The following is a 16613-nucleotide window of genomic DNA, read 5'->3' as shown; positions in this document are numbered from 1 at the left end:
GATCTTGAATCTCTGCATCCACCAGCTTCTGCTTCTCTTGATCAAACACAAGAGGAGGAGGTGGAAAGAGCTGACATGGAGGGGAGTAGAATTCTATCTGAAACCCCCGAACCGTCTGTAACACCCATGGATCCGAAGAGAGCCCCTTCCATTGATGAAGAAACCGACCCAACCTGCCCCCCAAACCTTTGTGGGAAGAAACATTTACGAGACGAGAGAATACCTGGAGCGGATCTCGCTCTATTTGCACCTCTGCCATTTCCACCTCTCCACTGAGTTCCTCTCTGTAAGTAGAAGGGCGTTTGGGAGCCTCGAGCAGAGGAACCGTGATGAGCCCCCCGAGAGGCGTATTCTTGTGGGCGGGTAGAGCCCCTGAAAGAGAAACGGCCAGAAGAGCGGGCTCTTCCTCGTCCGGCCTTATCAAAAATTCTAGGCGCAAACACCTTCCTAATGTTTGTCTGGGCCTTGTTTAGTGCGGTAAAGGTATGGACATATGCCAAGAGGTCCTTAATGAACTTGTCCCCAAAGAGATTTCCTTGTGCTTTGGGACCAGCCTCTCCTTCAGCCATATCTTGTAATTTGGGGTCGATGCGCCTAAGGAGAGCTTTGCACCTCTCTCTGGAAATACTGGAATTGGCATTGCCGAGCAGGAAAAAGGAACGCTGCACCCAGCCCCTGAGTGCCTGAACATCGATTTGTGACTCATTAAGAGCGGCCTCCTCTGCCAACTCAAATATCTGTGTCAAGGGACCGAGCATGTCCAACAGTTTGTCTTGACAACCCTTAAGAGCCCCGCGTCAACCCCCTTCTTTGGGTCTTTCACCCTCTGGGACAAGAAAGCCACCATGGATTGGTCAATCACTGGGGTCATAGCAACCTTGTCAGGAATAACAGGCCGGGGACATTCTGATCTTAACTTATTCCTGTCCTCGCTAGGAAGAGGCCTCCTGACCCAATGGTGGAGGAACGAGGAAACTGCCTGAGAAGGACGCCATTCCACTGATCTAGGGTGTTGGTTGAGAGATGGGACGAAAAATGGAACCCCACTGTCATCCAACAATTGCTCTTCAGTTACCGATGAAACCTTCCTTTTTCGCCTCTTAGGCGGGGAGTCCGAACCTACGCTTCAGGTTCCTAACCGGGGAGTCTGGGGAAGAGGGAGAACTCTGAACCGGGCTTAGTTGCCCTTGCAAATGTTTAGATTTGGCGGTGCACTTCTTGGGCGCAGCAGAAGGGCCCTGAACAGGATTGGGATGGAGTTCGGAAATCTTATTAATTAGCCTATCAAAAGCCGAGGCCAAAGATGAATTTAAATTCAATAGGGACAAGTGCATGGAATCCCTTACGGCACTGGAGACAAACTGGGGTGGAACCAGGGAAGCCTCCCCCGAAACCCCTCGTTAGGTCTATCATTTTTCTTTGAAGTAGCCCTAACCTTGGTGCTGGCATCCACCGAAGGGACCCCCTCTGCACCTTTAGATGACTGCATGGTTGAAAAACAATGGAAAATGGGAATATGGACAAGCAAACAACTGTAACTGGCAAGCAAAAGGCCAAGCAGGCCTGTCAAAATTCCACCTGAATGCTGTGGAAAATCTGTCTATATATATATATATATATATATATATATATCTATATATATAAAGTATCAAACAATAACCCAGGATGAACCTGGAACCAAGCAGGCAATGCTTTAAATAATAATAGCTCCAACCAACACACTTGCGTGAGCAACGCAAAGCAATGTGTATAAGGAGTAGCTGTGTGAGTCAGACACGTGTATATAATTGAACGCTGAGCAGGCAAATGCACTTCCAAACGTGAGGTGTAAATGAGCGGGAACACGCTCGAGCTGCTCCCCAACTGGGCGAGCACTCCAATGCACAATAACACAGCGCCGAGCAGGCGCGAAAAAGGCGGGGCAGGGTTTGTGCGCGTAGCGCTGCAGCGGGGATTAAGTTCGCCGAGCAGGCGACAATAAAATGCTAAAGCAAAGCGGGGGGATAAGAGGGCAGAGAATGGAGAAAACAGGTGGACCCTGGGCGTGAGTGAGGCGAAGTTAACGCCTCACGCCGAGCGTTCACAATGTAAAAACGAAAGCTCCCCAACGTTCGAACAAACAAACTCTGTTACAAAGCCCCAAGATACAAATTAAATACAGATACTGTGTATCGAAAAGCCCTCACAGAAAGTAAGGACTTGAGTGAAACAAATAGGACTTATCTTGTTGCGTCAGCAGCAAAGAAAGAGGAGTTGTGCTTAGAGGAAAGGACATTTATGGGGGTGGGTTCATCCTGATTGGTTACTGGGACTGCTGCTGAGCCCCATCTTGGACTGGGTTCCTGCACTGATGTGCTTATGAGTTCTGTGTTTTTCTGTTTTAAAAAGAAAGAATTACTGTTTTACAAAGTTTTTTCTTTGCTGCTATTTGGTCAGTAGTAAAGATTGATTGCATAGTATGAGCCTCTTTGTCGTGCCATAGAATTTGCGTTTTCTGCTAACCAACACCCCAAACGCCCTAACGGCTAACAACTGAGAAACATGGACTGCCTTTGTTCGTTGCATAAACACACAGCATTTAAAACTAAGCAAATCAGAGGAACTACGCAATCAAATTATGACTCGATCACTGCACTTCCCTGCCGCAGTACATGATGCTCTGAAGGCACTCAACCCCCTAACCCCACAAAGCAGGGAGTCGGTCACGAACAAGCGGCAACACTGAGGGAGAAGTAAGCCGTAGCCGGCTAGATGTCCCGAGCAAAACCTTGAACTTTCCCGGCAATAGCAGGAGCTCTCGGCGGTGACTGGGCGGCGATGCCCGAGGAGAGGATGGAAGGCCGATGCTTCCAGCTCCCTCTGCCCCCTTTTTATGCTGATTTACGCACCGCTGGCCCATCCCAAACCCCTCTCCAGCCTCCCTCCCCACAGTACTCGCCTCGAAGGTTCACAGTGAGCGGCATATGCCGCCCAGTACATGTTGCGGGTGGGTCCTACTGGATGCCACCCATTTCATCTGCCGTTGCCCGCTCTTGTCCTACTCAACCCGACAGTCCCTCAATTGGAGCGGTCTCGCCTTTGGAAGAAGGTTAAGTAGAGCCAAAAAACGAAGGTTATATATGTAGCCCCTGTTTTCTGGTCTTGGGCGTGCAAGGGTGTACTCTTCCTATGCCCGGAGCCCAGAGTGAATTTGATAGGGCTCCTCCACGTGCCGTCTGGTGCCATTTGATGGATTTAGGGTCTGGGGTCCGCTTGAAGCAGTGACCCCTATGGATAAGTCTCTCTGCTTTCTCTTTTCTTCTTAACTGTCCTCATTTTAAATCCTCTTTGGATTCGTTTCTCTTCCCTGCCCATCCCATCCTTGGGCATGGGAGTTCGATTAATTTGTTTTCTTTTTCTCTTTTCTACTCTGAACATCCCATCCAGCCCCATGGTGGGCTGGATGGTTCAGTCCTAAACACACACAAACAAACTGAACACATACCAAAATAAAACACACACTATGTTTTTAAATAAAGCCTTTATTACCCTGGTGTCTGCATCTTTAGATCTAGGTATTCCCTCAGAGGATAAGCATGTAGCCACACTAGCCGGGCCCTGTGGGGCTATGGGCTACGGGCTACATAGAGAATGGCTGAGAACTGTGGCGGTAAAATGAAGTGATGGGTTGACTATGGCCTTGATTACCTCCTTGTGAGGTGAATGCGCTTTACATGAACTGTACCATACCCATTCGTTCTTGCAGATGCCTGCTAACACAACTATTCTTTTCCAAATTTTCCACAGCTTTCTGTGCCATCCTGCAGGGCAGCCTCTTCGGGCAGCTGGGCCGCCTGCCACAGAACTACAGCTCTCTCTTCCTGAGCGGCCAGGGCATGGCCGGCATGCTGGCTGCAACTGCAATGCTGCTCTCCATGGCCAGTGAGTATTGATGGAACCTAATTCATATTGGGCAGGCGGGTAGTGGGTACAAAAGAGTAGGGCAGAATGCATCTAGCATTTGTGGAGAGGCGTACAGCCGCCAAGTAGCCCTGTGTCCTGCTCGACACCAGTTTTGGTTTGCACATTGCATGCTAGGATCTACACGTGCATTGTAAAGACAGGACCGGCTGAATGTATTGCGCATGACATGACACCTCTCAGCGGCTAGGCAGGAGGGGATCTGTGCACAGTCTAAGCAATGCATACATAGCTAGGACTCATAATGGGATCACTGTAAGCACATCTCCCAAGAGGACTGCCCTCAACTCTGGCCCATCCCTCATTGCTGCAAAACGGTATCCAGTTAATATGTCAAAAACATGTTTTCGAATGACAAATATGTCGAAAACATTTTTACCGAAAACATTTTTTTTAATATATTCTTTTTTAATTTACATGTTTTTTGTTTTGTTTTGCGAGTAAAAAAAAGGGTTAAAAAAAGGGGGGTGGTTTGGAGGGACACCCCCCCCCATTGCAAAAAAAAAAAAAAGACATTCCATTTTTTTTTCGGTGACATGTTTTCGACATTATGGCATTCGAAAAAATGTCATTCGAAATAGTCACTAGGAACCCTGCAAAAAGTGCTGTGCTAGAATGCCCCTCCCATACCATCTTTGGCTAATGCCAAATGCCTCCAAGAGGCCATGGAAGGAAGTGGCCCAGTGCAACATGCCCGGGGAGCTTTATGTACCTCGCCCAGTACTTTCATTTCCATGTAGCAAGAATCTTTACATGAATGCCTTTCCGCTGTAGTGCACTGTCACAGACTTGGCAGGGACTAATGTGCTTGTGGCAGTTTTTCCTGGTTAGGGGCGGGTGTCCTGGAATAGAGCACATGCTGGTCACGTGAGGAACTAGTTGAACCGGTGTGGTAAGGGCAGCTACTCTATGTAGGGGGAGGGCGGGTGGAAATGTAAGCACCGAGAACAGTGTGCGACTGAGTTGTTCGCCTCCTGTTCAAGGGTGTTGTCACTTGGACAGGTGATGCCGGAAATCCAGTCCGGCGCATCAAAGCACTTGCAGACAGCCTGAAGCCATACGAGGCACACCTGTGGCGGCTTGATGCCTGGATAATGCCCCGGTGACCTAACGTAACAGCATCATTAGTGTAAGTGCAAGGCTAATAACAAGATAGCTGCCTCTCAAACTGCCCCATGTCATGGATGTCTCCACCTCAGCGTCTTTAGGAAAACAAACCCAACAACTGGCTCAGACCGATTCGGTGCGCTCGAGCTGATTGGAGCACCAAATAGAGTGCTTCCAGGTGAAAGGCATCACTTCCTGTTTAATTGCTTCTCGGACATACCACCTCTGACAGCTGCTATTACACCCAGCACGAACCAAGGAGTAACTTAGTCACTCATAGTGGGGGCCTGATTCTGAGTTTTTCTCAACAAGCTATGCGATATTCCCATCTAAAAAGAAGGGGGCAGCAAGGTGGTAAACAGCATATTGTATGTACTTTTATTAGAAATAATAACTATATATTCCTGTGACTGCAGTGTCTTTTTGATCTTTTTGTTGTCATGCCTTACATTTGCAGGGTTTATCTCAGTCTTAATCACGTCTATTCAGGTCCCCTACACAAAATGCTCGTTGGCGCCCTCAAACCTCCACTCTAACCACCCCACATTGCCATCTATGTAGCATCATTTATTTCACTTAATCTATGAGAAGAGAACCATGGCTCAGTATTGATGTAGCTATGAGTGACATGACAAATACATAAACCTGTGAAATTCATTATATAAATAATCATCTTTACTGTTTTATATATATATATATATATATATATATATATATATATATATATATATATATATATATATATATATATATATATATATATTAAAGCAAACACGGACCGCATGGTCCTGTTTCTTTGGAAGCTGCACTCCCATCAAACAAACGAAATCCAGCCAAGGGTCCAATCAGGGAAAAACAGCAGCGAACGGCTCCACAGCAACAGATTGCTTTTTCTAAAAAGTTCAAATTTTAATTCAATAATCTTTACAATAAAAAACGGCTTCCCAGTAGCAGGGAGGCTAGCTAACGCGTTTTGCCACACACTTGTGGCTTGTTCACAGTAACTCCGCCCTGTTTTGGGAGTTCTTTTAACCCATGACACATCAGTGAACACAGAAAAGGTGACTTACTAAGATGCGATTATTTACATCTTGGAAAGTGCAAAGTGCAAATATCTCATACTGCCTTCATGGATAGCATTCATGCGAACCTCTATTACTTTTCACAGAAGAATCTCTAACTTATATACAATGTAAGTTAAATTACAATTTCATCAAAAAGATTTTTTTTAATGATTTAAAACTTCCATGCGGCCAACATGGTCAATTCGAGCAGTAGTTATACTATTGACGTCATAATGACGCTCTATATGATGGTATAAACATGGATAAAATCCGATAACTCTGGTTAAAAACGAGACCAAAATTATTATATGATGGTATAGGGCAATAGTATGACATTTTATAGTCCTATATGTAGAAACAATTTTGTAATAAAGTGCTAGTGCATAGTGCAAACATTATAGCAGCATAATGTGATGGCCAAAATTATATTATAGTCATCAACTAAAGTGCAAGTGCTTTACTAAAACCATGTTTCTACATAACACAACTTTACCCTTAGTAAACCAGAGCTCGAAAGCCTTGTATGGCCACAATCGGATCACCATGATTGATATATATTGGCATATGTAAGAAATAACATCAAAGTACATTTTGATTCAAATGCTCAATTATAAACTGTGTAAATGGGTGTCATCTGGGAAAAGAATGATAAGGTTAAAATAAAAATCAACCCACAGAAAACCATTACGGGAAGAAAGGCAAGGAAAGGGGAAACAAATTCGGGAAAGAGAAATAGTCAGCATGAAAGTTCAAAGCACAAACAGTGAGGTTCTCTAATCCATGGAAAACGAGAGTAGAACAGCGAACCAATTTAATGGCTAGCTTGGACCAAACCTCATGTAGAGCAGAGGTTCGTACTGAGCTCAATGGGTCATAGTATGGGGAGCAAATTGTCATATCTTAAATTCCCAAAAAGGTATACAGTTCCTCATCCACGTTATGGCCCGTCAGGTTTTTGCTCTCAAAGTCTATGATGTATCTGGTCACCTCCTGTCGTAGATGTTTTTCATTGTCGCCACCTCTCGGGCCGCTGGTAATTTTATGGACACCAAAAAACCTCAAAGTACTAGGGTCACCATTGTGAAACTCCGTAAAATGTTTTGCCATGGGATATGCGTGGTCCTTATTGACGATTGCTCTAATGTGTTGCAAAATACGTATTTTTAATTTGCACTTGGTGCTGCCCACATACCATTTTAGGCATGGGCACTTCAGGACATATACCACAAATTCTGATTCAAAGGTGATTTTACTGGTAATCTGTATTTGTGTCAGCAGAATAGGATGAGTATAACTCTTGCAGTTGGACGCATATTTACATGCTTTACATTTACAACATTTGTAAAAGCCTTTTTGTCCGCCTGAGAGCCAATTACTGCTTGTGGATGTCTCTTCAGAAGCCATATAGCTTTGGACCACTAAGTCTTTAATGGCCAAACTCTTACGGAAAGTAATGTCTGGTCGTTCATTCAACATGTTACCTAGGTCTTCATCCACTTTAAGAACCTTCCAGTACTTCGTAATGATGTTTCTTATGATAGATGAATGGCTTCCGAATGTCAGTATTAGCCTGGTGGTATCCTTACTTGTACTGTCCCGAAGATTAGATTGAGATGTCGTCAGTAAGGTTTATATATATATGTGATCAAGCTTTCAGTGTTGCGCAAAGCGCGTTGTTTGCCAGTCGTGCACCACGGCGCCCTGCCTCTGTCTGTGTTTTGTGTTGCTGCCCATTGTGCATTTTATTTTTTGTACAACCTTGTCTTTTTTCAATCATTAAAATGTACATCTGTATTCAGTACCTGGTGTTCTTTTTGTCATTTTCCTTGGAGTCTGGCATTTGCCATTGGCCCGCGGCAGTGCGGTTCATCCGCTCCTCTTTCTTTTCGATATATATATATATTAATATATATTGTAACACTGCAGTCTGCCCGTTAAGCCGTACATGAGTGAGTCTGCAGCCCATACCATAAAGAATCACTTCAAGGCGATAACAATTTTGTCAAATAAGGAAACCAAGTCACAGTGATATAAAGCGATTCGGCCATCATCACATACTTTGGTCAATATGGTGGTGCAGTAAAAAAGTGGCAATAGCAGAATTAATGTCTCTTTTGCCACACTGCAATACTACGAGTTTGGATGTAAAGTAGAGATTATCACCTCTGTTAAGTCCTCAGGGGAGTTCAATTGGACTCCATGGGCCTCATCACGAGTTGGATGGTAGCCCTTAAATGCGGCAGTAATGGTGTAACTGCCGCATTTACCGCTCTGCCCAATCTCTAGTCTGGCGTGTTTCACGCCAGAAATTTTTTTTGCTGCTATTACTGCCGGTGGTACTGCCAATGGACCCAAAGGGGAGTCCCGGTTAGCGCCCAACCTGTGATCCGGCGGTAATACTGCCGATCAGGTGGGTGCTATCACAAATAAAAGTTGGGTGGTGTCCCAGTCGGGATACCGCCCAACTCGTGATGAAGCCCCATGAATGGAAACTAACATCACGTTACCATCCCTTGCAATCAGGCAAATTTACCGCTGATACAAATGACAGTAACAGTAAACGAGTATGGCAGTATTTCTGTGGGACATATTGCCATGCTCGCAATGACCCCCACCTCCCCTGAAATCTCCTCCCATCCCATATTTAGTTATACATCAACGTTCAATGCTGTTTGCAAAGTTGTCAATTGAAAACCACACTACTGCTATATGACCAACTAAGTTGACTTGCAGAGCACCAAGCCCAATGGTACATCGACCTGACAATAAAATGTACGATTCATTCTGAAGGTGCAAAACAATGTGTATCTGCCACATAATTACAAGGCAATGCAGCAAAGTTGCTGGATTCAAATGTATCTGTCAGGTTCCACAGTACAATGCAAAGAAGACAAAACACGGTATGTATGAGAATCAGCAACCTACACTGATTTTCTTTTAGTAACTATTTGAGAAATTGAGAACATTTGGTGAAAAGCCCATACGTCTGCGTATCATGTAGCGACATATCTGTGTGGAGTATTCAGATATGTACAACTGTATATACTTTTAAAATGCAAGAATGCTGGCAACTTACCTCAGTGGGGTGCACCTGTGCATTTGTGCGTGAGCTCTCTAAGTCACTGAATCGAATCCTGGTAGTAAGGACATGGCGCTTCATCCTTATGAGGTCAAAAAAACAATATCATATCAGATAACCACAGCACCCATTAGTGACATGAGTAGACAATATAAACAGCGGGTCTGTTTACAATCTGCACATATTCTGCTAGTTTCCTCCTTGGAAAGAATGAACGAACACAAGTTGCATCTGCCTCCTCCCCCTTTGCTCATGGAGAAACAAAGAATGACAGATCCCTGTATACTGGGTTATCAGCTACTGCCCGGGGCAAACATTAGCCAGAAGCTTTAGTGGTGAAATTATGATGTGATGTCCAATTATCAGTGTGGGGGAGTTTTTATAACTTGCCCTGTTTTGCCACATAATAGTAGCCTACATGAAAAATAAGTAGTGAGTAAACCAATCATGTTGACAAACTCATGGGCGCTGTTGTCGTTTAAGTGTACTCCTTCATTTATACGAATTTCAGAAAAACACATAGAACCGCAGCTGCTATCTTCCAATTACAAGATTTTCTTGTGTGTATTTTTTTTGGTCATGCCTTTTTTCTCCCTCATACCATAGAGACGTTTAATTTTCCCAATATAAATGCTGATATACAAATAGGAAATGTACAGGTTGAAGCCGGCCTGAAGGCCAGGACTAGTGGGATATATCACGCTTGGCATTGGGACAATGCCAAACTTGTTTTAGTTTGAGTCACTTGCTCCCCTAGGTTAGTGTTCCCTTTGTAAGTCACCTCCCCCACTCTTATGTCCCACTTTTATGAACTGGCTTACCTGGCTCACCACTTTTTTCACCTTTTTGCTATTGTACACGCACCCTTCTGGAGAATTCCTCTGTCACCTGTAAATGTTGTATTGTAAGTCATTTCTGATCGAACTTGACATCCCTGTTCTTCAAATAATGAGAACCTACAAAATGACAAATCCTCTTTCCCTTGGACCACCTGCATCGAGCCCAGTCTCCTCAGCACCAGGCAGGACAATGCCATAGATTCCTGTGCCAGCACAGGATTCCAGCTCCCAGAGGCACCGTAGACAGGTCAGAAAGTAAGTTCTCCAGGGCGTCTTCTAGAGCAGGTACCCACAACGGACCTCATTGTCAACTCTTTTCAGTGGAGGGGATCCTGTTTCTGCACTAGGCGGCCCAGAAGTCAAAAGCAGGAATCGGTTCAAGTGCTTTTCTCCATATCCAGTCCCTAGGAGTCTGCCTTCTGTGGATGACCTCCTTTCCAAGCAGCCAGTGGATTCTTGCCCAGTGGTGGAAGTCATACCTCTCAACTCTGCATTTAGCAGGTGTCGCCCACCCTAGACTCAATTACCCCGCACAGCAAGCCTGATACCCCTTGATAGATTTCAAAGGGCTCTCACCACCAAAAACGCCTGATTTGATCTGCCGCGGTGACTCTGCAAGTTGGGCCGTATGGGACGTATACAAAACAAGCACTGCCAAAGTCATTCGGTTTGGCTTTCTTTTGTAACGTGCAAAAGAAAAGTCAAACCTTTTGGCTTTGCCAGTGTTTTCCAACACATTTTCATCATTCTTTTGTCCAAAATATATGCCAGCATTGCCACTGTGAGACAACATCATGATGGCAGTGCCTACAATGTATTACAGTATGTTTCCACTGTAATGAGAGATTGTCATGCTGGCTGTGCAAATACATGCCAGTGCCAATGTATACGTATGCACTCTTAGTGGCTGTGCCTAAAAATGCCAGCATAAGAACTCTCTTGTGGTGGCTGCCATTAACATTGGCAATATTTCTAAATGCTTGTGTTCACTGTGTCTAATAAGACCAGGATAAGTGCATGCACGCAGTGGCTCCGTTCTACGCAAACACCAGCCCTTGGGCCCACAAAGCACTAACACTCCTCTCCGGCCCATGTCAGACTCTCTAGCCTCTTTGCACACTCTTTCCCGCCACAGGAGGCTGATTCAGAATCAGCACAGGCAGCCTAGAGCCGGCACCCTAGGCAAATCACAATCATGCGCAAGTTCTTCTTCTGTATAGTCAGAGATGGGAACAGACATGATAGTGTCTGCAACGTGCATTGTCCATGTGTTCTATATCACGCAGCATAACAGTTATGGAACCGCGAGAGCTGTGGTGGGAAAAAGACAAATGAATCTAGGTGTTACCGCCATCTAGGATTCTAGAACCACTGTGCCGCTCATCAAAACAATATTGCCGTCTACAAAGAGTGCAATCCATTCCTAAAATCATTCTGTCCAGGGGCACTTCACCTTTTTAAGTACATCTTCTATTCTGAGTGGTTTGGGATATTTGTAAAACCAGCAAGAATCTCTCTAGGTTATCTTACTGGACATTTTGCGCCAAGCTCCTCTGCTGGTTGCATGGTCTTCCGGCCATCTGGCGGATCCGAAAGGAGGTGGGTCACTGGGGAGAGATACCGGTGTGGTGAACGGAAGCCCCTTGAACTCTGCTTGCAGATAGTGTACAGCGCACAGAGAGATGTGTGTACAGAAGGGGCTTGTGTGCCGTTGTGCAAAGATGCATTGGTTGGGTGGGGGGGTAATAAGTTGCCTTGTGTGAGCGTTCGGGTTAGTATACGTATAGTGTGTTTGAGCATAGAAATTGTGATTGTTAGCTTGGAGGTACATATCAGTCTTGATAGCAACCCCGAAAGTGACCAGAGAGCTTGACGGCTATGCTAGGACCACCGAAGGCAATACGGTCTCAGTGAAGCTTAATGAGCTGCAGGCCGGGCCCCTGTGGACATCTGACTGCTTCGTTTGGGGCAACTAGCAAGACTTGAATGGAGCAACACCCACAGCGTTCCCTGCTGCCTTAAGAATTTCCATCCACAGCATTCATTGCTTACTACTTCAGGGACAAGATGACAGTACAATAATGCAAACAACATGCATTGATAACACACGAACACATGAAGGCACTCCCTAACACACACATCCATCCCCACAGCCTGCATATATTTGAGTTGTGAGTAAGCACCTAAAACCCTGGCTAAGGCATTTCAGGAAATCCAGAGGCACCGCAATTTAGGGTGCCACCTAAGCCACAAAGTGCCACCTAAGCCACAAAGTGCCACCGAAACAAAGAAAGATAGGCACAACTGTATTCTTCTGTGACAAAGCAAATGCATGCTGTGCATTTAGATACACATAAGCCTTGCAAAAAGGATTACATGCTAGCCGGGGCTACAGCGCGACCGCTGCTCCACTCAGACAGCTTCAGTACCTTATGTTAGCCGGTAAAAGACAACGTTTATAGTGTGATAGCGGTAGATTGTGCGTGTGTATTAATACACACCCACCTTGGTGATCGTGTCTGGTGTGCTACTTTCCTTGAGCCATGACACGATGTTTATTGAGGCATATGAGGCTGTGCTTGGCACAGGACAGTCAACACCCAATGCTCGTTTCCTTGATATTATCGTCATTGCAGAGTGCCTACTCAATTATAAATGCAGTCCTGCAAACACCAGATTCAAGCAAGACTGGGAGAGCTGATGGTGCAACTCACAGTCGCTGCATTTAATCCCTGTCAGCCTTGTTTTGCAGGATGTGTCCTACCACGTGCAGACACACTTTGATCCTGCATCTGACAAGAACTAATGTAGCCAGTGTGATGCGATTTGTACAACAGTTTATAATGCCACCAATGTCACATGGGAGGATGAATTTCCCAGAGCCATTTGCAAAGCTTTCCTCCTCTGTTTAATCAAAAAGAGCACTTCCGTGTGTTCTTCTCCCTGTTTTCAATTGTCGTGATAGAAGCCTGATATACATTCAGGCCTGTAGAGGGTTATTATTTGTACCTTGCTTCAAATGGAAATACCCGTACGTGACCCATGCTGGTCCTCCATGTAATATTCCTTTAAGAGACTGCACGTGCAGTCACGCCACACGCCAATAAAGGCGTGTCCCCGCGGCGCATTCGCCAGTTGGAGCTGGGACCGATGAGCAGGAAACCTGCGTCTGTGTGGCTCTTGTACAGCTCCAGAGCCTGGCCTGGACCAGGCCCCCAACCATACAATACTCCAGAGGAAGGGTTGCTGGTAAAGCATCCTTAATTTACACTCCAAGCAATCCTTGCGAAGGTGGATCCAACTCCAAGGTAACCTGTTAAGAGTCACACTTGGCTGAACTCAAGTAGATGAAACGGGTACTTACAGGTCTATCTCCCTGCATTTACACAACAAAGGGAGGCAAGCAATCATTAACACAACACAAGATGTTGGCAAAACAACAAATGTGCAATGGCTCCTAGAGGGTGGGAACACTTAATCTAGCACCGAACTCAGAATTAAAAGGAATTTTAACAGGCTGGACGAGCATGCTTTCCTCCTCTGTTTAATCAAAAAGAGCACTTCCGTGTGTTCTTCTCCCTGTTTTCAATTGTCGTGATAGAAGCCTGATATACATTCAGGCCTGTAGAGGGTTATTATTTGTACCTTGCTTCAAATGGAAATACCCGTACGTGACCTATGCTGGTCCTCCATATAATATTCCTTTAAGAGACTGCACGTGCAGTCACGCCACACGCCAATAAAGGCGTGTCCCCGCGGCGCATTCGCCAGTTGGAGCTGGGACCGATGAGCAGGAAACCTGTGTCTGTGTGGCTCTTGTACAGCTCCAGAGCCTGGCCTGGACCAGGCCCCCAACCATACAATACTCCAGAGGAAGGGTTGCTGGTAAAGCATCCTTAATTTACACTCCAAGCAATCCTTGCGAAGGTGCATCCAACTCCAAGGTAACCTGTTAAGAGTCACACTTGGCTGAACTCAAGTAGATGAAACGGGTACTTACAGGTCTATCTCCCTGCATTTACACAACAAAGGGAGGCAAGCAATCATTAACACAACACAAGATGTTGGCAAAACAACAAATGTGCAATGGCTCCTAGAGGGTGGGAACACTTAATCTAGCACCGAACTCAGAATTAAAAGGAATTTTAACAGGCTGGACGAGCATGCTGGGAAGTAAAGTTAGGGATATGCCTCCCCAGACCTGCTTAGTATACGCAAATTCTACCAACACCACGACAGTTCAATAGTTTGTAAACACTACACCATCCCACACACAAAAATGAACAGCCAAATCTCCCAGAATGCTCTAGGTTAATTAAACCATTCTTACAGAGGATGATGGGAAGATGGGTGGGTGTTAACAATGATTACATGGGAAAGCACAAAACTGGACACACTGTTCTTTTGGAAATTGGACTAACAGATCTCTGCAACGGGTGCCTTAATGCAACAAAAACGCTGGCTTTAAAGAGACAACACAAGAAAAACAGGCACCTTGCTTGTGCATGAAAGTTCGCTTTATGGTACGGGTGTACCGAATAGTAAATTTACTATTCGACCGAATATTTGGCCCAATTATTCGGCTGGGGCCGAATAGTAGCTTACTACTAGAAATGTGTCAGTATATGCATAACAAACCAAAACTGTTGGCTTTGTCAATACTTGTTTTAACAGGACTTCAGTGAAGGACATACATAGTGCTTATAAATAGATCATAGCCGTAACTATGTTTTAGAGGGGAAGTTTTATTATTGCTTGCTTTCATTGCCTAATAAGAAATTCAGTAGGGAACTGGCGCTGTGTGTGAGTTTTCAGTCGAAAACGTTCCATCATTTACATATTAGAATAGGCAAAGCTAATAACAAAAAACAACTTAAAAAGGTAATTTCTCAGTCTTTCCAAACAAAAGGCAAAGGACCCACTCTTGCAGGGATACCAGGTTGGGCAGGCCGGGGATTTAGGGGGGGCCTAAGGGCATGGGAGGGGCTAGGCCGACTGGAAGACAGGAGGCGCCAGGTGGAGGGGGAGAGCAGGTTTCACGGGCTGGTGGGGGAAGCACAGTGGCGTGAAATGACCCATAATAGGGGGGGCCAGAGTTCAAGGGAGCACAGTTCTCTGCCATACTCTGGGGGATTTTGTGCCGCTGTGTCCCTGCCGTCCGGGCCCACGATGTCGACCTGCCTGCATTTGAGTGCTCTGTTCCAGGCTTACGGGAGTCGTTCCAAAGCGTCCGGAGGTGGCCGCCATCGTCGTTGCTCCCAAGGCAGCATGCAGGCCCCGAAGCAGGATTGAACCGGCCAGGATGGCGGGCCCCACCCATGCACCCCAGTGAGAGGCCGGCTGGCAGGCTTGGTCAGCGAGTGGGATAAGATCTCCACTGACCGATGGTTGCTGGACATGCTAAGAAAAGGGGCGATAGAGTTGTTTCCAAAGCGACTCCGGGGCTCCAGAGTTTTCACCAGATACTTCTTAGTAAGAAAGAAGACCGGGGGCTGGAGGCCCATCCTCGACCTGCGGCATCTAAACAAGTTCCTCAAGTCCCAAAAATTCAAGATGGTCACATTGCAACACATGCTCAACCAACTGGAGGAAAGGGACTTCCTCCAGTTGGTTGTCACTGGACCGAGAGGACGCTTACTTCCACGTCCCCATTCACGAGAAGCATCGGAGGTTCCTGCGCTTCGTCGTGCAAGGAAAACACTACCAATTCAAGGTCCTCCCCTTCGGAGTGAAGTCAGCGCCCAGGGTGTTTACATAGTGCCTAGAACCAGCAGTGGCCCACCTGTGTCTGCAAGGGATTCATGTGTACCCATACCCCGACGACTGGCTCATCCAGGCCAAGTCAGGGGAGATCGCTGTCGAACTCACGGAGAAGACCGTCCAGCTGCTGACGAATCTCGGATTCTCAGTGAACTATCCAAAGTCCTGCTTGATTCCATTGCAGGACGCTCTATTCCTTGGGTCCAGGCTCAACACGGTCTCCTACCTCACGGTCTCCTGCCTGGCGGGAAATTTCAGCTTCACTCCCCCTGCCTTTTGCTCAGTTTTTATGGGGAAATTGATCAGTCCACCAGACTATCAGCACTGGGAAAATGTATCCTTTTTTATCTTTTGTAACCTTCTAACATTGCACACACTTTCTTACAATGCAGTGCAATGGGGATACCTTTGTATCACCATAAGGTTTTCACACTTGGGATTTTTGGTTACTATTATATGTGCCTAAAGACAAGATGGTGGCAGCAATTATATGTTTACCATTTTTGTGTCATTTCTAGTGCACACATTCTCATTTATTGCATATTACTACTAAACGTGGCTAGTGCCCTAAAAGGGCCATTCCACAAGATGTTCGATTGTTCTTTGGTCATATTGTTGTTTGGTCTTCTTACTGCCTTGCCAGGTCAGGAAATCCCATATAAGGTCACGCACTGGTCCGGGAAAGCTGCAGCCCTCCCAGGCTAGTGCTCACTTTGCGTGTATGTGGCCCAGGAAGGGGGTGGGACTGTCTGGTCCCATTCCACATCTGCAGTGCTAGAAAGACAGAGTGTGGGGGAAGAGTGC

General features: G+C 45.8%; 1 protein-coding gene across 6 annotated transcripts in view; it reads left to right on the top strand.

Moving 5' to 3' along the window:
* Positions 1 to 16613, top strand: part of SLC29A2 (solute carrier family 29 member 2) — a 119596-nt gene that overhangs the window by 60761 nt on the left and 42222 nt on the right. For all 6 annotated transcript variants that reach the window (XM_069644912.1, XM_069644915.1, XM_069644911.1 and 3 more), the window contains one exon: positions 3787 to 3921. In XM_069644912.1, the coding sequence (XP_069501013.1) occupies positions 3787 to 3921 (135 nt within the window). The remainder of the gene's footprint in view (positions 1 to 3786; positions 3922 to 16613) is intronic.

The sequence above is a fragment of the Ambystoma mexicanum genome, chromosome 2p (assembly GCF_040938575.1).
Source record: "Ambystoma mexicanum isolate Mex_15411 chromosome 2p, UKY_AmexF1_1, whole genome shotgun sequence".
Lineage (NCBI taxonomy): Eukaryota > Metazoa > Chordata > Amphibia > Caudata > Ambystomatidae > Ambystoma > Ambystoma mexicanum.
The sequence above is the reverse complement of the archived record's forward strand: the minus strand, read 5'-3'. Positions and strand labels throughout refer to the sequence as shown.